The 26093-nt window shown below is 41.9% G+C and overlaps 1 protein-coding gene across 1 annotated transcript in view; it reads right to left on the bottom strand.

The window, feature by feature from the left end:
* LOC140726327 (SWI/SNF-related matrix-associated actin-dependent regulator of chromatin subfamily A member 5) overlaps window positions 1-25354 on the bottom strand; it is a 54475-nt gene extending 29121 nt beyond the window's left edge. The window contains exons 1-9 of the mRNA XM_073042570.1: window positions 25112-25354; window positions 17751-17834; window positions 8416-8582; window positions 6028-6128; window positions 4844-4944; window positions 3671-3850; window positions 3132-3287; window positions 1514-1645; window positions 574-642 (exon numbers count right to left, since the gene is read on the bottom strand). Of these exons, the coding sequence (XP_072898671.1) occupies window positions 574-642; window positions 1514-1645; window positions 3132-3287; window positions 3671-3850; window positions 4844-4944; window positions 6028-6128; window positions 8416-8582; window positions 17751-17834; window positions 25112-25204 (1083 nt within the window). The 5' untranslated portion in view covers window positions 25205-25354. The remainder of the gene's footprint in view (window positions 1-573; window positions 643-1513; window positions 1646-3131; window positions 3288-3670; window positions 3851-4843; window positions 4945-6027; window positions 6129-8415; window positions 8583-17750; window positions 17835-25111) is intronic.
* Between the last annotated feature and the right edge of the window lie 739 nt (window positions 25355-26093).

The raw sequence follows: 26093 nt of genomic DNA, 5'->3' as shown, positions 1-26093 counted from the left end.
ACAAAAGAAACAACGGTCAAATGCATTAATGCTAATTGCAACAGTACTGCTTATATCATCTTGTGCTAAGTTTATTTTACCCAGAAATAGTCTGCATTTTGTTATGTGCAAAGGGAGGCAACAACATCTTAATTATTACTCATTCTCTTAAGTTTTTATCATTTAGGGAGGGGCTGCAGGTTAGACTGATTTAAGCAACAAGGGAGCACTTTACTACACCCAAGGATAATTCTAGATAATTAATAGAGCTACCACACGATGTTCAAGCTAACATATATAACGGGCGAATTATCGTCTGTGTCCATGAGTAATCCAGGACCAACTTATAAAATATAATTAAAAATTAATTTATAAACATATTTGTCACCTATAAAACAAACATCTAGGTATATTAAATCATCAAAATTTAAGTCATCATAAAATATGATACATTACTCCAAAATTATTTAGAATTAGTTTAAGGTGATTTTTTTTTTTAAAAAGGCAAGAATGTTCCTTCAAATTAAGGTGAATCATAATAGCATCTACATACCTATACGTTAGTATCACTGTCATTTAAAATGAATCACTTACCATATGCAACCGTTCAACTAGCTTCTGATCTCCAAAACAGTTATTTGTATCAAACCATGAATCAAAGTCCTAAAAAAAAAAGAAGAGAATTTTGCTCTTCCAAATCTAATGTTTGGCCACATTTGCTACTAGCTGTAATAATTGATATCCTATATCACACAGTAAATTATTTATTTATCAAAGCAAAATTTTGCTTTCTAAATCTTCCATTCACACCTTTCTTAAAATATGCTGTATGATGCTGCATATCTGAATGTGAAACTTTGTTTTGCAGCTTCTCATTAAAGTACTTTCAGCATTACATCTCATTAGAATAACATACAAATTCAAGGTGTGGCTGACATGCAAAACCACAGGTAGTGTTTACGTGGGATATTATTTTCATCCATATCGGGATAGTTAACAATACACAAGTGAAAAGTTTAAGCAAGTTTTTAAATAGGACACATCGCCACAAGCATGTCTTGAATGTAATTTTCAATTGTTGTACAAGAGGGCAGAATTGTTCAAATTGTATTATGAATAAACATGAAGAGGGACAAGGTGGGCATACAGAATCAATGTACTTGTTAATAAAGAGTATTAGAAATGTGTAGCTATTTTGTGCAGTTAAAATCTGGATTGCCAAGTGATTAATAAAAACAGTCAGTCACAGTATGTAGAAGAGAACCATAAAAGTATTTTTAAAAAGCTGTACTTAGTAAGAGCTTGGGTACTGTGATTTGCTGAAATGCTTTTACAATGAACTAGCAAGGATTCAATGGAACAAATAACCTCCCTTCCAAGCTCTTATCTACGTGTAATTTCATGGAACAGTGCTGTGCTTGCAATCTTAAAATACAGGCTTTACAACCAAGCACCATTGATATGGATGTGTATTAAACCTCAACCACAGAAAGCTTCACTTAATCTCAATGAAAGTTTTCCTTTAAGTACTTACAGCAGAAGAATTGAAAACATCAGGAAGAAGGAAGTTGAGTAATGCCCAGAGTTCATGTAAGTTGTTCTGGAGTGGCGTACCAGTGAGTAATAATCGATTTGTGGTCTTGAATTCTCTAACTATTTCAGATAGCTGCAATAATATATCAAAAACATCAAAAAACAAACTGGCTTAAGACATTTAAAAAAAATCACATTCAGTAATATAATAGTTAGATCCAGAGTGAATTCAAATTGTTACATGATTTCACTATGTTTTTTAATGCATGATTGACACCATACGTTACAGAATGAATGCTTTACAGAATTGATTCATAAAGGAGAAAGGAAATTAAAGTCAGATCACCCCAGAAAACCAAAAACATGGATTAAACAAATGAGAAAAGGAGGGGAGGAGGCAGGTGTTTGGGTGTAGGGGGGGGGGGGGGTGGGGGAAGAGAACAACAACACGTAAGAAATTAGCTCATTGTAGGAAGCTCAAGAAACAAGGCTCAAAAACAAAAAGGAAATAACGAAAAGGGAATTTATAAACAGCATGGAAGCAGTAATCATGCAATAAAAACAAAAGAGGGATCAAATAGGACATCTAATTAGAAAGATATTGCTGCTGGACTATCATGGAAAATGTAATCAAGATATTGGATGGGACAAATATTGGAAAGATAGTATCAGAAAGGCTAGTTGATAAACCATGTGTACCAGATGGGATATATCTTAGGCTGAACAAAAAAAGAAAATAGAACTGATTTCAAATTTAAAATCCAAAGACTCCTCCTCCCCCACCCCCCATGAATTCTAGAAATTAGGAATGAATAATGTGTTTAAATGACCTCCAAAACTTGGGGCTAGTTTGTTGCAATTGGTGCAAGTTGAAACACTTGCATTAGACTATCTCAGACCAAAGCACCAATTGCTATAAAATCCACCTACCACGAATGATAAAATGACTCAATATTTTTAATACAATTAATGCTCTGACAGTGGATGGATAATGGAAGATTGACATAGAAACAATTCTTTTTTAATCATTCTATCAACGATAACTGCATTTTCACCAGTGCTTCTAATCAAGACTACAACTGAACTCTTTTCTCCCTACAGATGCAGCTCTATCTGCTGAGTTCCTCCAGGAGATTCTTTGTTGCTCCAGATTACAGCATCTGTCTTTTGTGTCCATCACAGAATGTTTCATTATCCTTCATTTTCTCCCTCAAATGTTCAATCTTGTAGTTTTTCATTCCTTCATCATCACATTCTCCTTAGTACAACTACATTTATTCACCCCACTTTTTTTTCTTAAATAAAGGCCCTGTTAACCATTTCATTTTTTTCTTGTTATCCTTTAGATTTCATGCTTCAGATACAATTTAGCCATTGTCTTTCCAATAAGAAGTACTTTGCATGGAAAAAGCACTCATACTTGGAATAAACAATGTGTTTCTCTCTGTGTATTTTTGCTACATGTTATGGCAGCAGTGTGATCAACGGTCCAACGTAAAACAAGCTTGCATCAGCTTAATGCACTTTTCAGTAATTGCTTACCAAAAAACATTACCATTATGTTTAGGTTACTGGAATGGGTGGACATGATGGAGAGAGTGGACAAAAAATAAACTTACCTTGGATTTTTCATTTTTGATTCTGTGGGCTTCATCTATGACGAGATACCTCCAATTAAACTTTTTGAAAACTGATTTCTCCCTGATCAACATTTCATATGATGTTACACAGACATCCCACTCTCCAGGTAGCAAGACATCTCGGATGAAAGCAGCCTGACAAAGCAAGAAGTTGTTTCTTTAATCAATCACTCAATTTTCTCTTACTCGACAGAGCTATACCAAGACAGAACTTAATGTAGTTAAATTTAATTGAATAAAAATTTAGAAAATTATTGTAAATCAGTTCAAGCTAATGATGCACTATGAACAAATCAAGCACGACACTTTTTTTTATAAACACGAAAGTACTAGCAGATGTCACGATTGGCTAATAAAAAGGATGAAGTTCTTTATCCTTATTTATAATAGGGTAACTGTGCTTCTGCAGATCGGTTCAGCTAACCCTGCATTGATCAAATCAGTATTTCTGGGTAATCTACCAACCAAGCTCTGCAGACATTTGCTGGTTTATCCATTAGCACATAAAACAATCTTACCCGCTGTTCCTTGTCACCAATTAGACAAATGGCTCGAAGAGTTGGAATCCATCTCTTGAATTCAAGCATCCAGTTGTGGAGTGTAGATTTAGGGACTAAAACCATGTGAGGTCCAGGAATGCTTCTGTAATGTTTCATGTATCCAAGAAGAGCAATAGTTTGTAAAGTCTTCCCAAGACCCTGTTAAATTAAGTACAATTAAATATCTCACTAGCCTTTGGTTGGGAATAACATGACAAATTTCCAAAAATATACGCGAAGCCAGTTTGGTAAACCAGATGTAGTTATTTTCATACAGCCTTAGACTAGAGCCTGTTTGTTTAAATCATGGCTTAAATGGCTTTTAATATCATATCCATGCCATGGCTCCTTATTGCTCAATACAAAGTTCTATCACAGCAAAATCCTGAATAAAACTAACTTCATCAACTTTTTGGAGGGAGTTCCAAAGACCAATTATCCACATGCTTTCAGGCACTAAAATTAAGTACTGAACTTTAAGACAATCTCTTCCAAACATCCATAGATAAGTGAAATAGTTTCCTCAGATTTTTAAGGGACCTTCAGTGCAGAAATAATATTTTATCTAAAAGGTAATTCAGTAAGAAATACAGTAATTGCACCTCAACTAGTCTAAGGTACAGATCATGCAGTTTTGGCAATATTTCCCAAATGTTAAAGACTTTAGAACTGACGGGATCAAGCCTGTTTGTCTTTAAATTCACTACTGAAATAAAAAGTGGGCAGCTAATCCTGTTGCAAGCTTAATCCACTTTATAGGGCCAGTTTGGAAAGACCCAACAGCTTGCAAAGTTATTTAATAATCACTTCATCATTGCTGCAGGCATGGAGAAACATGTCAGTCATGTTGTGTAAAGACTAAAAATTTCCTTTCCCTAATTGAACATTAGTAACCCAGATGTATTTATCTTTATATTTACAGCTTGGTTGTGTCAGTCACTTATTTCATATTTACGTGAACAAAGTAAAACTGTCTCATTATCACTGGACTTGAAATCCTATCTGAATGATCAGTATAATAGGCCTCAGAATTTTCAGTCCAATGATGTAAACAATACTTAACACTACCCCACATCTTAAATTCGATAAGCTTTTCACCTTTAATATCCACAATTAACATTTCTAGCATCCACAATTAACATAGATACATACCATTTCATCTGCTAGGATACCATTTATGCCATTTTCATATAAAGAAATGAGCCAGTTCAGTCCACGGATCTGGTAGTCCCGCAGCTTTCCCCCTTTTATATCTGTAGAAGAGATTCCAAACAGTTAGCAACACCAGCCATTAAAAAAATACTCAAAATACAGTTTAGATGGATACGAAAGCATTCTCATGACCAAGAATTATTTAGCCAAGACAGCAAAATGCAAAAAGTTTCAGTATTATCTCTTGATGCTACGACTTTACTGATTGAATAAAGAAAGCAGGCATTTAAACAAGGACTCCAAAGCTAAAATGGTGTTTTACAATGCCAGACTAACATTACCGCATCACAATCCAAATTAAATGCTAAACATAAAGCCAAATAAATGGAAACAGATAGATGCAGAATATAAACTTCATCAGGACAAGTACAAAAGTGAGAAAACTACAGTGATGTGGGGGGGGGGGGGGTGTGCTGGGGAAGAGCAAGAGTTCTTTGTTAGCCATAATATTATCATAGAAATGGCTATCAGAATTTCAATAACATCATCGGGAAAGGGCACTTAGAATGGGCAGGATTATAAATGAACTGATCACAGGACCCTCAAGAACGTAATTAATTATTCCCTGTACACATTCATTAATATTTCTAGATGTAGCCCCATACTAATATGATGATTCCACCCATTTGCTAGAAGCTATGGCTCCATGAAAAATATACTGGAGCAATTTAAACACTGATATCCTCGAGAACAAGTCTGAGCAAAATGTGGCACTGAAGTCAGAGTAAAGGGCTGGTTTGTGAAGCATTACTTCGCAATAACAATAGGGTAATCTTTGAGCTACATGCTGAAAGCCTCAGTGCTCAATGTTGACAATGACTATTGATGTTCCTAGTTCAAAATAAAATGTAAAGATGTCAAAGTGACAACATTCTGATATAATTCAGTGGCCTCAACATGACTTGTTGATATCCACAAGAGATGTCCTTGACAGAACAACAATATGTGCAAAGGGAGGAACAATTTATGTGTTCCAACAGTTCAATTTGGCCTACTTTGAATAAAAACAAATTTTGCAAATCAAATAACAGAACAAAAATATAAATGTAAAAGCAACTGGAAGTAATGAAAACACAACTATGTTAACAAATGTATGGATCAATGAATAAAATGGCTTTACATACATGATGGGGATTCTTCAAACCTTGTGCAGACATTGGTTGTCTTGCTATTTTCTGACAGGAGTTCTTCATCTTCTTCCTGCTCCGTACGACGATGCCGATAACTAAGAATCAAAAGTGAATGGTTTTGTGCAATGAGTCACTACTACATTCTAATGTTCTTAGTGAGATGCTGATACAGCCAATTTCAAATCCTTCAAGTCTACTGTCATGTAAAATAGCCAATATTACACATCACATCCAAGAGCGGAGGATGTTTATATTAAGGTTGTAGCCAAATTTGACAGATCTTTGGAGCACTATGGAAATGGAAACTACTTTAAGGGCAATTTGAAATCTAAACAATTTTTAAATTGCTGTTATACAAATACTTGTTTTTCCAAACCCAATCAAGACCAAAGGGTATAACGGTATAGTCAATATAAATGAAAACAGCTAGAAATTAGCTTTTTTAATGATTTGGCTGCCAATATTCTGAAACACTTAACTAAATTAGAAATGAAATAATCAATATAGATCAGAAAGAAATTATATTTCTCAGATATTTAGATGATTAAAAAAGACACTGAACACCAGTGAATACTGTACAATTCAAACTTTAAAAACTACCAGAGATTACACTGTTAATCGGATTTTAGTTTAGCTCTCTTTAATCACAAAAGGGTGTCGTTTTTTGACATATACTCATAGAAAAAATCCTTTGATCAGTTCAGAAAATGTTTGTTACTCTCGTACCCCTTACATGAAGATGGATTTTTATTCTGAAATTGACCAGACCAAAATTTTACCATGGCCTTTTGTTTTGCATTGCTCAATAACCCGAGCAAATAATTTTTTCTCCTTTTCCTCACAGTGTCAATTAAGAATTATAATACTGTGCAAAAGTTGTAGGCATATATATTTGTGAAAGTGGACTACAGTGAGTTTGTAAATCTGGCGGGAGCAAATGATGCTGGCAATGGCAAGGGGGAAGTTGCCTTGGAAGGGGTGGCACAGGAGAGCCAGAGGCAGGAGTGGCGTGGGTGCAAATGCCCCAGCCTTGATACACCAGGTAAGGTAATTTGATTCCAAACAATTGGTTTATTGATCATGACAGAATGTCTCTTTGCTGCTTTCCACTCTCTCCCTTCCCCTTTTACTAAACATGATTCCACTATCCTTGCCCCATTCCCACTCTCAGTCCACAACAGAGACCCATATCAGAATCAGGCTTATCACTCACATGTCGTGAAACGTGTTTTTTTTTGCAGCAGTACAAGTGCAATAAATATATACCAAAACTTTTGCACAGTACTGTATGAACATCTCAATTAGTTCATCCTTTACATTCAAAATACAAAGCTGTCCTCAGTAATTAACACCCAATATAATTTTAGGAAACTCACACTAAATCTTAATGGCAACACACCTCCCACAAAACTTGGGTAACCGCACATCACAATAGAGTACAAACCAACTCTATTGACGTAATAACCATTGCTCAATTTGCTTTATTTTAGCACTTATTGATGCTGAATGTTTGCACAAGTACACTAACTTCAGTGGTTTATATTGACACCCCTATAATTCCTATAATATTGACATTAAAATCAACATATGTAGCTCCGCTATATCACAATAGCTGTGCTCCAAATAAACCCTACTTTATAGAAAACCAAGTTAATAGAATGACTGTGTCAATAGGGGAAGAGTACATTGGGGCTAGAGTTTCAGATCCACAATAATCAGAGTTCTTCATGTAGGAGTTTCAAAAGTAAAGGTGCTTTTAATAAATGCAAGTTTATTTTGTTAATGTCAAGGTAAAATACTAAAGGCTCTATGGTACACTTTCGTATTTTTGGAAAAGAATCAATGGAAGTGATTTCTTGCCAATTTCCAATGGCCTTCAACTGTGAAACTCACAGCCTATGTTCTCAAAGGTCAGTAGTGTCCCATTCCAGTGGGAAGGCTGCACGTAAACAGATTTTTGTCTCCCAGACAATTTTATTTCCCTTAAGACAGATGTTATTCTGCTTGTTAATTTGAAAGTAACTTTTAAGTGGTACTCTAGTTCCCGATTATAATCTATTCAGAGTGCTTAATAAAAATCAATGTTCCTCAATCTATCAGTTGCATTATGAAACCACAATTTAAAGTTAAATTACACCGAACTTTAGTCAACCTATTGAGCATTCCATTTACGTCCTATCTTAACATGACATTTCTCTATTCTTTCATCCCAGCCTGATATATTGTGAAGATCTAATGTACTAAAAAGTTGAAAAATGAAAGAGATACTTCTAATCAAGCCTCAATTCTTTATGCCTTTCAAGCGTGAAGTTTCCAAAGTAGAGCTACACAGAATGTGCATCTTCAATGCAAGACAAAATCATTTCCTGTAATATATCTTACTCTCCAACCGACAGCAGTGTCTGCTTTTCATCTTTCTTTACTCGAGGGCGCCCTGGTTTCATCTTTAGAGGTGAAGTTGGTGTTTTTTGTGCAGCGGGCTGGATAAAATGGGCAAAAAGTTCGGTCTGTTGCAGTAGATAGTCAAATCTGTTTGCTCTGTCTGCTTTCTGCCAAACAAACAAAACAAGATATGTTAAGTAGAACTATTAACAAGAACTAGTTAATCAAACCGAAATGAAAAACAAAATACTGGAAATACAGGACGTGTGACATAGCATAGTTAACATTTTGGTTTAATGATCTTTAATCAAAACCTTATTTCCATGTCTTTGTATTATTTTAAATTTTCATCATCTTCAGTATTTTACTTTTGGATTACGCAAACAGACATCGTCAGATGCGACCACTTTATATTGGGAACCACATATTAGCTTTCAATAGCAGTGAAACTTACATGATGTTGGAACAAATAACTTTACATTAAGCGCCTGCATACATTTATCTGCATCACGGCCTGCTATAGGAACACCAATACCTTTGAATGAAAAATCCTACAAAGGTAGTGGACTCGGCCGAGTACATCATGGGTAAAGCTCACTCAACCATTATGCACATCTACAAGAGATGCCGCTGGAGGAAAGCAGAATCAATTATCAGAGATCCCCACCACCCACATCATGCTCTCTTCTCACTACTGCCATCATATAGAAGGTACAAAAGCCACCAGATTCAAGAACAGTACTACCTCACAACCATGAAGCTCTTGAATTGAAGGAGATAACTCACGTGACCCATCATTGAAATATTCCTTCAAGCAATGATCTCACCTTAAAAGACTACAGGCAGTCCCCAGGTTACAAACGAGTTCCGTTCTTGAGTCCGTCTTTAAGTCGGATTTGTACGCAAGTCAGAACAAGTACATCCGGTATTATTTAGTATCAGTTAGTCAAACGTTTGTCTTAGTATACAGTATATATTTCACCTTTCTATGCATATAAAACACTTAAGAAACGTATGTATTCCAATAATTAAGCCACTGCATTGCTTAGTAATAATTGTAGCTTTCAACGGGGTAGGGCCTTTCACATGCTCCATCATTCTCACTTTATCCTTTAAAATTGTTCCAATTGTTGACCAACTGTAGCCTAACGCTTTTCCAATGACGTTCCACCTCTTTCCAATGCTTTATTTTCAATCTCAATCGCTTCCCGTCAACGGAACAGGAACACTGCAGGCATCAGGTCCCGAGCTCTGCCGGGTCCCAAGGACTACCACACTGAATTCCCCAGGTCCTAAAGTCCACCGCACTGAGACAGGTTAAACGGGACAAGTGGGTGCTTGGTTTGGGTATTTGATCCTCCACAATATTCCACGTGGGAATTTAAACTGGAGGTGGCAGTGTTTTTTTAAAAAGAGGTTGAGTTGCGAGCTCGACGTCAACCTGGCACGGATGGGGAGTGCGCTCGGAAGCAGTCTGTCGCTGGATCAAAAACAGGAACCTCCGTTCTCGAGCCCGGCGCTGATCTCACTGCACCACCAGCCGGACGGAAAGGTGGGGGGGGGGGGGGGGGGGGGTTGTAGTCAGGGTGAATCTTGCTAAGAAAATTTAAGCCAAATACAAAGTTACACACGCAACACAGCGTCAACGGCAACAACTTAAAATGGCGGATGGCGTTCTCCTTCCTCAGTTTGTAAGTACGAGTTGTTCTCAAGTCGGACATTCGTAACTCGGGGACTACCTGTATATCTCATTTTCTCCTTAGTTATTGCTATTTATTTATATTTGCAGTAGCAAAGTTTGTCTTATGCACTCTGGCTGATCTTTTATTGATCCTGTTATAGCTACCATTCTACAGATTTGCTGAGTATGCCCACAGAAAAATGAATCTCAGTGTTGTATATGGTGACATATACGTACTTTGATAATAAAATGCACCTTGAACTGGCATTGATTGTATATTTTGCAAATCAAAGCACCACACCACTTCTCAGTGGGGAAATAAGATGTTGTAGCGATGTGCTACACACAGCGTTGAAACAACGACACGCAGTCGGTAAGTCGTTTCGAGACTAGTTTATTCAAACTTCACGGCGCTGGCATTTAAATCCCTAGTGCCCGCCCTCTCCGGGCGGAAATGACATCAGAGGTGCATTACCAAAGTCTCCCCCCGCACGCTGCTGGCTATTTGTGAGCCGGTTCGCCTGCGCAGAAAGTGGGTCGCCACATAACCCCCCCCCCCCCCCCAGAACCGGCGATACACCCCCCAATGTCCTCAGTCTGGATCAGCCTCTGTTTGGGAGGTCTGCCTCTGCACCGCGGTGCCTGAACCTCGACCGGCTGCGCCAAGTCCACATGGGCTGGTTTGAGTCAGTCCACCGTTAAAACCTCCTCTCTCCCCCCAATGTCCAGAACGTACGTGGACCCATTGTTGTTGATCACCTTGAATGGCCCCTTGTACAGCCGCTATAGCGGTCCGCCCCTTTGTACAAACACAAACTTACAGTTCTGCAGGTCTTTGGGTACATGGGTCGGGGTCCGTCCGTGCTGTGAAGTTGGTACGGGGGCCAGGTTGCCGAGCCTTTCGCGTAGCCTGTCCAGGACTGCTGCGGGTTCTTCCTCTTGCCCCCTTGGGGCTGGTATGAACTCTCCCAGGACGGCCAGGGGCACGCCATACACCAACTCGGCCAACGAGGCGTGCAGATCCTCTTTGGACGCTGTATGAATTCCAAGCAGGACCCAGGGAAGCTCATCCACCCAGTTAGGTCCTCTCAGGCGGGCCATGAGAGCCGACTTCATGTGACGGTGGAAGGTAGGCAGTTGTATGGTGCAGCTGCGTTCCCAACAGGCTGGCCACAGCCGACCACAGGCTGGAGGTGAACTGGGCGCCTCTGTCGGAGGTAATGTGGGCCGGTACCCCGAAGCGTGCTACCCAGGTTGCGATCAGTGCTCGGGCGCAGGAATCGGCAGATGTGTTGGTGAGCGGGACCGCCTCTGGCCACCTCGTGAACCGGTCTACCATAGTTAGGAGGTACCGCGCTCCTCGGGACACTGGTAGGGGGCCCACGATACCCACATGAATGTGGTCGAACCTCCGGTGGGTGGGTTCGAACTGCTGCGGCGGGGCTTTAGTGTGCCGCTGCACCTTGGCTGTTTGGCACTGCGCGCATGTTCTGGCCCATTCACTGACCTGCTTGCGAAGTCCTTACCACGCGAACTTGCTGGAGACCAGCCAGACGGTTGTCCTGATAGATGGGTGCGCCAAACCGTGTATGGAGTCGAAAACTCGCCGCCTCTAGGCTGCTGGGACGATGGGGCGAGGTTGGCCGGTAGCCACGTCACACAGGAGGGTCCTATCACCTGGGCCTATGAGAAAGTCCTGCAGCTGCAAACCCGAGACTGCGGTCCTGTAGCTGGGCATCTCGTCGTCTGCCTGCTGCGCCTCCGCCAGTGCTGCATAGTCCACCCCCAGGGTCAGGGCCTGGACAGCTGGTCTGGAGAGTGCGTCCACCACGACATTGTCCTTTCCCGAGACATGCTGGATGTCCGTCGTGTACTCGGAGATGTAGGACGGATGTCGCTGCTGGCGAGCCGACCAGGGATTGGACACCTTCGTGAACGCGAAGGTCAACGGTTTGTGGTCCGTGAGCACGGTGAATGGCCTGCCTTCTAAGAAATACCTGAAATGCCGGATTGCCAGATACAGTGCCAACAGCTCCCGGTCGAAAGCACTGTACTTGAGTTCGGGTGGTCGTAGGTGCTTGCTGAAGAACGCCAGGGGTTGCCAGCGCCCCTCAATGAGCTGCTCCAACACCCCACCGACTGCTGTGTCAGATGCGTCCACCGTGAGTGCGGTCGGAACGTCCGTTCTGGGATGCACCAGCATCGCAGCATCTGCCAAGGCTTCCTTAGCTTTAACGAAAGTGGCCGCGGCCTCCTCATCCCAAGTAATGTCCTTGCCTTTACCCGACATCAGGGTGTACAAAGGGCGCATGATACGGGCTGCTGAGGGGAGGAAACGGTGGTAGAAGTTCACCATACCAACGAACTCCTGCAGGCCTTTGACCGTGTTGGGCCGGGCAAAGTGGCGGATCGCGTCTACCTTGGCGGGCAGAGGTGTTGCCCCGGTTGATCGTGAGGCCGAAATCACTCAGGTGGGAGTAGAGCCGGCGGAGGTAGGACAGATGCTCCTGACGACAACTGCTGGCTATAAGGATGTCGTCCAAATAAATGAACGTAAAGTCCAGGTCGCGTCCTACCACGTCCATTAGCCGCTGGAATGTATGTGCGGCATTCTTCAGGCCGAATGGCATTTGGAGGAACTCGAACAGGCTGAACGGGGTGCTGAGTGCTCTTTTGGGGATGTCTTCAGGGTGCACCAGGATTTGATGGTATCCCTGGACGAGGTCTACTTTGGAAAAGATTCTTGCCCCATGCAGGTTTGCTGCAAAGTCCTGTATGTGCGGCATGGAGTGGTAGCCTCGTTCAGTCTGCGGTAGTCGCCGCATGGTCTCCAACCCCCGGCTGCTTTGGGCACCATGTGCAGGGGGGAGGCCCATGGGCTGTCGGACCTCTGTACGATCCCCAATTCCTCCATCCTCTTGAACTTCTCCTTCACCAGGCGGAGCTTTTCCGGGGGGGGGGGGGAGCCTTCGTGCGCGGGCGTGGAGGGGTGGTCCCTGGGTCGGAATGTGGTGCTGTACCCCGTGTCTGGGCATGGCTGCCGTGAACTGCGGTGCCAGAATCGATGGAAAGTCCGCCAGGATTCTGGTGAATTCGTTGTCCAACAGCGTGATGGAGTCCAGGTGTGGGGCCGGCAACTTGGCTTCACCCAGGGAGAGCGTCTGGAAAGTCTCGGCATGTACCAGTCTTTGCCCTTGCAAGTCGACCAGCAGGCTGTGATTTCGCAAGAAGCCCCCCCCCCCCCCCCCCCCAGGAGTGGTTGGGCCACCGCGGCCAGTGTGAAGTCCCATGTGAACCGGCTGGCGCCGAACTGCAGCTGCACTGTGCGGGTGCCGTAGGTCCGTATTGTGCTGCTGTTTGCGGCCCTCAGGGTGGGTCCTGGCTTCCTGTTGCAGGTGTTGTACCCCGTTGGGGGCAAGACGCTGATCTCCGCTCCGGTGTCGACCAAGAAGCGGTGTCCCAACTGTTTGTCCCAGACGTACAAGAGGCTGTCCCGGTGGCCAGCCGCCATAGGCATTAGCGGCAGCTGGCCCTGGCCCTTGCAGGGCGGGCGGCAACTGCGGGCTTTTGTGCCCCACCGCTGGTTGTAGAAACACCACTGTTCACTGGCCTCCTCACTCCTGCCTCTGTGTTGTGTGCGACCCCCTGCCGGGCCTGGTCCGGTCTGCTGTTGGGCGCGTGGCCTGGTAATCTGACCGACGGACGCCACGCTCTCCCTCTTGGCTTTCCACAGCACATCTGCCCGGGCCACCACCTTCCAGGGGTCACTGAAATCTGCGTCGGCCAGCAGCAGATGTATGTCCTCGGGCAGTCGCTCTGGGAACACTTGCTCGAACATGAGGCAGGGCTTGTGTCCGTCAGCCAGGGACAGCATCTCGTTCATCAATGCTGACTGCAGTCTGTCTCCCAAACCGTCCAGGTGAAGCAGGTGGGCACCTCACTCACGCCGTGAGAGGCCAAAGGTCCTAATGAGCAGCGCTTTGAATGCTTCATATTTGCCTTCTTCCGGGGGCGACTGTATGAAATCCGCAACCTGGGCGGCCGTCTCCTGGTCAAGGGTGCTCACCACGTGGCAGTAACGCGTGGAATCAGAAGATATCTGCCGAATCTGGAACTGGGCTTCTGCTTGGCTAAACCACACGCGTGGTCGCAGCGTCCCGAAAGTCGGCAGTTTTAGCGAAACTGCGTGAACAGATGAAGAGTTGGTCATCTTTGGTCCAAATCCCGTTTGGACCGTCGGGGTCACCAATGTAGCGATGTGCTACACACAGCGCTGAAATAACGACACACAGTCGGTAAGTTGTTTTGAGACTAATTTATTCAAACTTCGCGGCGCTGGCATTTAAATCCCTAGCGCCCGCCCTCTCCGGGCGGAAATGACATCAGAGGTGCATTACCAAAGTCTCCTCCCGCGCGCTGGCTATTTGTGAGCCAGTTCGCCTGCGCAGAAAGTGAGTCGCCACAATGTATTTTCATTGTTATATCTACTTCAGCTTTCAATAAGCTCAAGATCCTCTCAATAAACAATCCTTCTGAAATGATAGATTTATAAATAGAATTTTTTTGGTTAAAAAAGTAGATTAAATAAATTCAGTGACAACATAAATGACCCATAGGGCTTAGGATGCTTCGAAGGAGCTCCTGCATCCAAACATCTTCAGATATGTCTGGCCTTCAACAATAGAATTGCTATGGTAAAACCTTCCATAAGATCAATCTATACTATTTTTATGCTTCAGCAACATTGCTCCATTCTCATAGAATGCGACTATTATTAATATATAGAATGCCCGTGATCATGATTTCACTTAATTCTGCTTATGCTACCACAAGTTAAAATAATCTGTACAATCACAATACTACAAAAAAATTACTGAATATTGTGACTTACAAAACTACAAAATTGAATCAGGACAAAGCCCTGCAATAAAAATGTGTCAACTTAATAAATCAAGAAAATTGCTCAACACTTGCAGAAGAAAGACGGCTGCAGCATTGGTCAACCCACTGGACTCCTCTATAGCAGATTTTCAGGCTAGTGTTCCAGACCCAACCATTTTCAGCTTATTTAAAAATACCCTTCTTGAGAAAAAAAATTCATACCAGTGGTACTACTGTTAGAATTGTGCATGATAGCTACAGCAACCTGGGCTCAGTCCTGACCTCAGGTGCTGTCAATTTGGAGAATGCATTTTCTCTTTAGACCATGATAGCTTCTTTCAAATGCTCTGGTTCCCTGCCATATTATAAATAAGTGCAGGATGATAAGTTAATCAGCTATTGTAGATTACCTCAATGTAGTGTTAAGTGTTAGGTAAAATATGGGATAAGTGGGATGAATCTAATGAAAAGCAGGAAAAATTAAGGATTGGTGTAAAACTGGGTACATGATGGACATCAAAAAATTAGTGGACCGAAAGGCCGGTTTTTGTAACTATGCCAAATAGATTATTAGAGATGTCTTAATTGGACCATTGTCTGAAAATGAAATAAAAGGACAAAAGCTGAAAGAGCAAATCTCAAGTCATCTTCACACTAGCTCTTGTGATACTGAAAAGTATACAATTCAAGCTAATAATTAAAATATACTATGCACTGGGACCTTTAACTATCTGGCCCACATCAGACTGCCCTGTAACCAGGATGGATTATTTGTAGTTATGGCAACAAAAAAATCCCTGAGAAAGTCACTTTCACTTATACTGCGGCATGTAAGCCTGTTTGGTATTAATTATGTTTACATTTTCATACACTTGGGTAGCCACCGCAGGTGACCATATTTCCAGGTTCAGAAAACTTGTAAAGCTAACAATGAATGATGTAGACCCTTCCTCTACTGAGCATATTCGAAACATATTTACTATTCACACTACTCTGAAACATAACATTCCAAATCACATTTGTATAATTCAACTGGCCTCCCTATGTCAGATACTAACATTCATTCCAAAGGGAACTTAGAGAGGGGTCTGGGTGAGAATATTTGAATACTACAAGCTATCATTCAAGTATAAATGGAGAAAACATTGTAATTCAGTAGAAACTTTAAATAAAAAGAGTAAAAAAAAATCCTAAAATACCCTCACCAACGTGTTTTGTACTTCTTTTTAATATAAAGGTGCAGGTGGGGGAAGGAAAGGACAGGATTTTGGTGGGAAAAATAAAGAGGGTACCATATCTGATTAACTTGAAAAAGTACAACAAACAGGAAAGCAACATACGTCACCAGGGACCCCCACCATGCAAGTCATGTTCTCTTCTCATTGCTGCCATCAGGAATGTGGTACAGCAGCCTCAGGAACCCACACCGCCAGGTTCAGGATCAGTTATTACTTCCCAACCATCTGGCTCTTGAACCAGTAGGGATAACTTAGCTTACCCCATCACAGAACTATTCCCACAACCTATGGACTCACTTTTAAATATTCTTCATTTCATGTCCTTGATATTTATTTATCATTATTTTTATTTTCTTTCATATTTACAGTCCGTTGTCTTTTGCATATTGGTTGTGTGCCCACCCTATAGTGTCTTTCATTGATTTTTTTATGGTTCTTGGATTTACTGAGTATACCCGCAAGAAAATCTCAGGCTTGTACATATCTGTACTTTAGTAAATTTACTTTGAAAAGGCAAATGATCCCCAAAGCTGCTCTTCCATTCACTAAGATCAAGGCTCATCCAATGGCCTGAGCTTTATTTCCCCATCAGTTCCTCTAACTCTCTACTTCCCTATAAACTAAAAATGAGTTTATATTAGTCTAATATTTTAGTAACTCAACTTTTAATGATCTCTGCTATATAAAATTCTGAGGTCTCGTTATTCTCAGAGAATAAATTCCTTATTATCTCCATCTTACAAGATTGATTCAATTTTTTTGAAACATTTACCCCTGGTTTTATACCCCTCCACACAAAAAAAATTTGCCAAGTCTCCTCAGAATATTTTCCCAGTTTGATCATTTCTCATTTTCCTAAAACAAATGTCGGCCCAACCTTTGTTTACAACATCTTCATACCATGAATTAATCTTAATTTTTTTTATTACCAACTGCCTCCAATGCAAGAATATCCATCCCAAAACAGGCAGGCCAAAACTATCTGCAATGCTCCAGGTAAATCCTTTCTATTAGAGATCAATCAATCCTGATGTAATCAAAAATGACACCTGTCAAATGCTAATGTTTGGAAATCAGCTTTCCTTACCTACATATATTGTGATAATACAAGTTAAAAGTCACTTAATTAAGTATTGCTGATAAATTGTTAATCGTGGCCAAGTGGCTAAGGCGTTGGTCTAGTGATCTGAAGGTTGCTAGTTCGAGCGTCAGCTGAGGCAGTGCGTTGTGATCACACATTACTCTGCGATGACACCGGTGCCAAGCTGTATCGGCCCTTGGACAACATCGATGGCACGGAGAAGGGAGACCTGCAGTATGGGCAACTGCCGGTCTTCCATACAACCTTGCCCAGGCCTCAGTCAACATCAAAACCGATGGACAGCCAAAGAAGAGAGAATCTACTATGAATTAATAATCTTCCATTAACATTAAATGCTGAAAATACTCAAAGGAAGGATTTTGAGAGGAAGAAAAAGTAAACACCAGATAATTGAATCTCGTCTGAACAGCTCTATGCTCTTTACTATATTTACCATTTTTTCTTCATAGGCAGGATCTTCCTCTTTAACCTCTGGCTTTGGCATCTTGAATGTAAATGCTTCCTCAATACTTTCCTTCTATTAGAGAGAACATATTAGAAATGTCTGAGGACAATTTCATTGCAATACATGTGCTAGAAACAAAGCCAATGCCATTTAGAGTACTGTGCAATGGTGCATTTAAAACTGGCAAAGCAACTAAATTCTAAAGAAAAATAGTTCATAAAAATATTAATAATGTAATTGGGCTCTAAATGAAGCTCTGATGTAATGAGTGGATTTGTCAAAGTTTCTTGACCTAACCAAAATGATCGCATTGGAGCTTAACTCAGCTCTCTTCTTAACTGCTATATATCAAGTCAGTCCAAAAAGCTTCCATTGCAATGCACTGCAAATAAACAGGTTAATTATTTTCTAAACAACATACACAATATGCTGGAGGAACCCAGCAGGCCAGGCAGCATCTATGGAAATGAATACAGTTGATGTTTTGGGCCAAGACCGATCAGCAGGACTGAAGAAAAAAAGATGAGGAGTAGACTTAAAAGGTGGGGGGAGGGGAGGGAGAAACACAAGCTGATAAGTGAAACTGTAAGTAAAGAACTGGGAAGATGATTGGTGAAAGAGATACAGGGCTAGAGAAGAGAGAATTTAATAGGAGAGGACAGAAGGCCATGGAAGAAAGGGAGGGGGAGGAGCACCAGAGGGAGGTGATGGGTTGGCAGGAAAATAAGGTGAACAAGAGAAAACCTGCAGATACTGAAAATCCAAGCAAAGGTAAGGTGAGAGAGGGAGAAGGGGATGGGGAATGGTGAGGGGGGCGGGCACCACCAGAAGTTCAAGAAATGCATGTCCTTGCCACCAGGCTGGAGACTACCCAGACAGAATACAAGGTGCTGTTGTAGCAATGTTTAGAATCTCTATTTAATCTTCACCAAAAATTAGCAAATTCTCTTGTTCTTAACCATTTTTGTTTTTGTTATAAAACATTTTCTCCACAGCTCCTTCATTTCAAATGGCAACCAGAACCAGACACAGCATGGTGTAAATTCCACTATAATTAAATGTCCCACTAAAATGTGAGCCAGAGTGTTATGTTAGAGAAGTGAAAGAACATCATTTTTTTTTAAAAAAGCTGAAAATCTGGGGATTGCAAAACTAGACAATATTACCTTTGGTAGAATAATGATAATCAGAGAATCAGGGCACAGATTTTGGACAACAGCAAAGCTGGAAGGTGAGTAGGGATGTGCTGATGGTGAGAAATAGTGGGTTGTAGAAAAATCTTACATAAATGTTAACAAACCGACACCGAAGGTGGGGTCAACAAGAGGGAATGATACATGGTACAAGTTATCATATGAATAGCAGAGTTTTGGACACAATGAAGCTGCTGGTATAAGGAGCTAGCCAAGAAATTGCAATCAAAAAATAAGAACAAAATGTTTAAAGTAATGCATTATAATTTTAACAGATTAAAGGCAGTTCATGAAGAACAATGTTATAAAACTAGTTAAAGAACAAATGCATGATTGGAAGCTCACAGGGCAAAAGAGATGTTGATCACTTTAGTACCAGTCTCAAAACACAGACTAAGAAGGGTGGGATCATCCATCAGGGAATAATCAGTGTGGTTGGGATTAAAAGCAGGCTTCCCAATATTTAGCTAAAGGGGGTTTCTGTTCATCCAGTTAGACAAGCAGTATAATGAGATGGTTAATCATAGATTTTATAGGGCAGCACTCATGATTATGAAGAAACCCTTTCTGTACTAGTAAGAACAGAAATTTAGCCGCAAGACTGAAAAATGCAGCATGGGAAAATGCAAACAAATAGGAGGATGTGAAGTAAGAGCAGAGGATACAAAACTGCTTTATTGAAGAAAGGAAGTCGAGAGATTTAAAGCAGGTAAATCAATGCCAAAAGGAGCAAGATCTACTAACACCATCTGGTAATACGAGGATCAGAAAAGCATGTTTGCGCTTATTAGGGATACAATCAAGAAAGTTGAAAGTGAACACAGAGTTACCATAACAGGTAAAAGTATTGAAAAAGCAAGTTCCTATCTCGGATAAAGAGGAAGCTAAAGGGATGTTTGGCTTGGGGAATAGAAAAAGCAAAAATAGCAGCACAAGAATTCCATGAATTTTCACTGTGTTGGGATGAAGGAGACAACACAGAACAATTAGAAAATGGTTTGTACTGGATGAGAAGCAAGGTAGGGATTGGAGCTGCATTTTCCATCCAGCAGAAATAAACCCCAAACACAAAATACTCTGCAGATGTTGGGGTCAAAGCAACATGCTGGAGCAACAAACAAACAGTCAACATTTCCATGGATGCTACCCGACCTGCTGAGTTCTTCCAGCATGTTGCTAGAAATAAACCCTGATACTTACATTGACTTCCTAAAATATTATAGACTCATGACTTTGCTTATTAAGTATTAATATTCTGAGAAGATTGCTTTGCTATCTCAATATGTCACCTTAATTCTATCCAAATACATACCTCACAACTGTTACTGAAATTTGTTATCAACACATATTGTCAGATTAGAAATAATCTGCATTTTACAACCATCATCCTGAGTACTAGCCATAACCCTGCTCTCAGCTCCAAATCAATGACACACTCAAACCTTGGCATTATCTGCTTTTCAGTCAGGATTCTATAATGTAATGTAAAAACACATCACCTGCACGAAAGAGCTGAGAAATGACACCAGTTTCAACTTTACCTTGTGAGTTAGTTTTGTTCCTTCATTGTAACAGAAAAAATATAAATTCTACCCATAAAGATTATAAAATGCAACAGGGAAAGGCTCTAAATAGATATGAGATTATTTCAATGGAGCTAAATTTAGGATAAATGGGTCAAATTCCAAACAAGAATCTAATAACATAATAAAGTATTTTATATCAGGGGATTTTTCTGCAAAAAAGCAAGAAAAAGGGTGGGGCTTGAACAGCAAATATAGGGAGCTACGAAAGAAGTACAGAGGCATGAGAGAGGTGGACTGGAGGAGGATACTGGCAGGGATGACGGCAGAGCAGAAATGGCTTAAGTTTCTGTGAATAGTTCACAAGGCCAGGATAGATACGTCCCTTAGAATTAGAAGTTCTCAATGACAGAGGTAGGCAACCGTGGTTGAGAAAGGAAATTAAGGACTGCATAAATGCCAAGGAAAGGGCATATAAGGTAGCAAAAATAAGTGGAAATTTGGATGAAAAGAAAGCTAAAAGGCAACTAAAAAAAGCTATAAAGGAAATATGAGGGCAAACTAGCTAATAATATAAAGGAGGATACCAAAAGTGTCTTTTTTCAGTTATATAAAGACTAAAAGGGAGGTGAGAGTTGATATTGGACCACAGGAAAAAGATGCTGGTGAGGTAGTAATGGGGGACAAAGAAATGGCAGATGAACTTAATGGGCACTTTGCATCTGTCTTCACTGTGGAAAACACTAGCAGTGTGCCAGAGGTACATGAGTATCAGGGAGCAGGAGCGAGTGCCATTGCTATTACAAAGGAAAAAGTGCTAGGCAAACTCAAAGGTCTTAAGGTGGATGAGATGGACTACATTCCAAAGTGCTGTGAGAGGTTGTTAAAGAGATAACAGATGTATTGGTCATGATCTTTCAAGGATCAAATGATTCTGGGGATGGTCCCAGAGGGCCAGAAGATTGCAAATGTCATTCTTTAAGAAGGGAGGAAGGCAAAAGAAAGGAAATTATAGGCAATTTAACCTGACCTCAATGGGTGGGAAAGTGCTGGAGTCTATTATTAAGGATAAGGTTTCAGGTTCTTGGAGACTAATGATGAGTTGAAATAAGTCAAAATTTAGCATTGTTTCTGTAAAGGATGATTCTGGGAATGAACGTGTTAACACATGAGGAGTGTTTGGCAGCTTTGAGCATGTACTCACTGGATCTCAGAAGAATTTGAGGGGAGTGGTGGTGGTGGGAGAGATCTCATTGAAACCTACCAAATGAAAGGACTAGATCAGGTGGATGTTGAATGTTTCCTATCCAGAACTAAAGAGCACAGCCCCACAACTGAGGGGCAACCTTTTAGAACAGAAGTAAGGAGGATTTTTTTTTTTAGCCAGTGATGAATCTATGGAATGCTCTGCCAGACTATGTTGGAGGCCAAGACCGTGGGTATGTTTAAGGCAGAAGTTGATAGTTTCCTGATTGGTCAGTGCATCAAAGGATATGGCAAGAAGCAGGTGTATGGGGTTGAGTGGGATCTGGGATCAGCCAGGTAGTAATGGCGGAGCAGACTCAATGGGCTGAATGGCTTCATTCCGCTCCCATGTCTTATTAGGGTCTAGAAAGGGGCATAAGGAGGCCTTGGTGAGTAAGACTAGGAAAAACTCTCAGGTGTCCTACACTAACATGAAGAACAGGAGGATGACCAGAGTTGTGGTATGACTGATTAGGGATAATAAGGAAACAGAGGAGGTAAGGGAAGACCTAAAATAATACTTTTCTCCAGTATTTGCTAGAATGTGAAGTTAGTGTCGAACAGGCACTGTACTGGGCATGTCAGTGTTAAGAAAGAGGCAATGTTGGAACTTTCAAAAAACCTTAGGATAGTTAAGTCCCCAGGTCAGACAGTATATACCACAGCTTACTACAGGCAGGGAGGGAAGAGATTGCTGTGCTGTTGACAATGATCTTTGTGTCTTCACTGGTCACAAGTGTAGTACCAGAAGATAGGAAGATGATCAATGTAATTCCTCATTCAAGAAAAACTACAATGATAACCATGGGGATTATAGACCAAAAAATCTTACATCTGTGGTGGGCAAACTACTGGAAAAGATTCTCAGGGACAGGTTATGAGCATACGGAAAAGCATAGTCTGATTAGCAATAGTCAATATGGGTTTATGAGGGGCAGGTCATGCCTCATGAGTCTGAGTGATTATTTAAAAGTGGCAAAAAAGTGATCAAGGTAGAACATGGATGTGATAATAGTAAAGGTGTTCAACAAGGAAGTGGAATGGTGGGTTAGTAAGTTTGAAGGTTAGTGATGTTGATAGTGTAGAATGTTTTTGTAGGATGTAACAGGACATCGACAAATGCAGTACTGGACTAAGATGTAGCAGATGGGAGTTCAAACAGGATTCTTAAAGTGTGGTGGAACAGAGGAATCCTGGAGCCAAGTCCATAAATTCCTCAAAGATGGTGTGCAAGTTGATTCGTTGGTTAAGGTTTATAGTGTGTTGAGCTTTAGTTGGGGAGCTCTGAATTAATGTTGCACCTCTATAAAACTCTGCTTAGATCACACCTGGAATAATGTGACCAATTCTGGTCACCTCATTATAGGAAGAATGTGGCAGTGGAGATTTACCAGAATGCTGTCTGGATTAGAGAACTTCTAATGAGAAAAAGACTGATTGAGTTAAAGCTTTTCGCCTTGGAGCAATGGAGGATGAGTGCGAGACTTGGCAGAGGTGTACAAAATGATGAGGCATTGAGTGGACAGTTAACACCTTTTCACAAGTGGTAATAGCTAGTATGAGGAGCCATACTTATAAGGTAATTATAAAAGAGTGGTAGTCAGAGGTAGTATTTTTTTTATTGCACAGAGTGGCAGGGTGTTGGTAGAAGCAGATATATTAGGGACACATAAAAGACCCTTAGATAAGTACATGGTTGGAAGAAAAATGAAAGGCTTCTGTGGGAGGGAGGGATTAAATTGATCTTGGAGTAGGTTAAAAGGTTGGCACATCACAGGCAGAAGGACCTGCACTGTGCTCTTCTATATGAAAGTGGGACATCAATGACTTCTTCAGCTGTTGACTACTGATCATGCTATTCTTTGATACCAACCCAGTATATAAACATACAGCCACTGTGAGAACTGGTTTTCCCTCAATGACTAGACAGAATATTTTAACCATAAGTTGTTTTATAGAAAGCATTATCAGATGAACTACAGCATTCTGGTGGAGATTGATATAGATAATATCTGAAAATGGAATATGCCTTTTGGAGTCAGTATAGAACTGTCAGGTTGATCCAGAGAACAAAGGAAATGGTTAAACGAGTAACCGTTTAGACAAGACCAACATAGTCCTATTTAGAAATAGTTATTCTGATTTAATGATAGCCACAAGTGCCTGGTAAAAGGAAATGAAATGTCACTTCCCTGGTCTGGGAACAGAGAACTGCGGCCTAAGAAGTGATTACATGCACAAAGGGAATCAAGAAATTGATCATTTCCACAAAATTGAAAGGTGGGAAAATATTAACCACAGAAGTCCAAAGAACTTTCAGTAAATGACCTCATGCTTCACCTTCATGCAGGATATTTTACCAATGCTCTGTGAATTTCAAGTCATTCTGATCATTACCATGCAAATCTCAACAGAGTTTAACTGTCTAATCACAGAATTCAGAAGTTAGAAATGTGGAATAAGGGCAATTGAGGCATCGTGATAAAATATATTGTATGGAAACAAACTGCAAAGAGAATAAAAGACGCGTGGGGAGTAACGTGAAATGAAGTACGAAGCGTGTGAAGCATAGTACAGATGCTTCTGGGCTAAATGTTGCTCGGAACAGGCCATTTATCAGAACGAGACAATCAAGAAGCTCGTTAAGCTGTCGGGATAGTGAACGACTCTGGTTCCTTTGTCTACGTTTTTAGCCTAACTGCTCCCATTCACTCATTGACCGGGTAACAACCAGGTTTACACTAGTTTCTCTCTCCTCGTAAGAGACTTCCCCTGTTTAATTAAATTTCTCTCTCCACTTCTCAATTCTGATGAAGAGATTTCGACCTCAAGAGTCAATTCTGTTTTACTTTTCACAGATGCGGCACGATCTGCTGAACGTTTAAATCATTCGCTTATCTCATTCAGACTTCCAGCATCTGCGGTTGTTTTCATTTTCAAACAAAGGAGGGAAAGCGCGGAGTGGAGCATGCGCCCGCGCTACCACCGCCATCCGGCCTTCCGCGGGGACCCGGTCGTTTCCCTGCTCCCCTCCTCCCAGGGGAAAGGGGTGAGGATGGCTAAGGAGACCGGGTGGTGGGTGGTACTGTTCGACGAGAGGGTTGGGGGCGATGGTGGTGGGAAGTAGCAGCAGAAGTTGGGTGGTCCGAGGGAACAGACCAGCGGGAGAAGCCAGTGAATGTCGCCGGGTCTCCCCTGCCTTGTGTGGCCGCCCGCTGTCCGGCCGCTCCTGGCGGGACAAAACCGGCGGCAAACAGCGCCTGGAGTGGGATCGGACTGACGGCTGAGCCGACTGTCCCGACAGGCGGGACACCCCCGCTCCTCTCCGGAGACGTCCCTCCCGGCCCCGCACCAGACACCGGCGACTATCCCCACCCCAGTCGCTTACCTTGTCCTCGCCTCCCTCCGCGGGCGGTGAGCCCGCCGTATCTCCCTGGCCTTCAGTCGGGCATGAGCTCGACTTCTCCTCGACTTCAGACATTTTGTTTTAAAATCCTCCTGTTTTCAACTCTCTCTCGCTGGTCGGGCAAAGTGAAGGCTGTGGACGGAATGATCGGGCCGGACGCCGCCGCCACTCGGTTACTCTTTCCCCGGCTCTCCCTCGCCGGCTTCAACCGCTGCCCACCGCCGGCCGACTCTCGCGTGAACTCGCCCACTACGTTCTCGCGAGTACTGGCTGTGATCTGTGCTCAGTGACGTCGGAGCCCGAGTGGGAGGAGGAGGAGGCGGCGGCGGCTGCGCGGTGTTGATGTGGATTGAGGGGAGGAGGTGGCAATGGGCTGAGAGCGAAAATAAATCGGCTAGGATCAAACGGCAAACAAATTCGATGAGCCGAAAGGGCTAGTTCTGATCTTGTCTAATGGCTTTAAGCGTTTGGAAACCGGCAGAGGAGGTGCCAAGATGGCGGTGGCATAATGTGGAAAATATTAACTTCATTGTTTCCACCTAAAGATTGTTTCCCTTCAGTAGAAGTACTACTTCGTGATATTTCGGCCTGATTTGGAGAAGAGGTGGAAGGGACTTACTGGGGTGGGAAAATTAGGTGACACAGTGCGGGTTTGGGGAAGGGATCTGTTGGTGAAACAGTGTCACCAGCAAAGGATTAGGAGGGCAAGGAGGATGCAGTGATGATGATTGAAGGTGCCACAGGGTTGAGGGGAAGAGTTGGCAAGGGTAGGTGTAGGCTGGGATCAAGGGGTGTGAGGTGAAGATGGCATAGGGTAGAAATAGAAAACGATGAAAAAAACTGAACTGCATCTTTGAGAAGAAAAGCAGTAAGCTTTGATGTCTTCCATTTGAAATAGTAACTCTCTTTCTCTTCCCACAGATGCAGCTTGACTTTAAAGAGCAAACATGAGGAAATCTGCAGA

Source organism: Hemitrygon akajei, chromosome 4 (genome assembly GCF_048418815.1).
Source record: "Hemitrygon akajei chromosome 4, sHemAka1.3, whole genome shotgun sequence".
Classification (NCBI taxonomy): domain Eukaryota; kingdom Metazoa; phylum Chordata; class Chondrichthyes; order Myliobatiformes; family Dasyatidae; genus Hemitrygon; species Hemitrygon akajei.
Note: the sequence above shows the minus strand (reverse complement) of the source record. Positions and strands in the feature narration are given on the sequence as shown.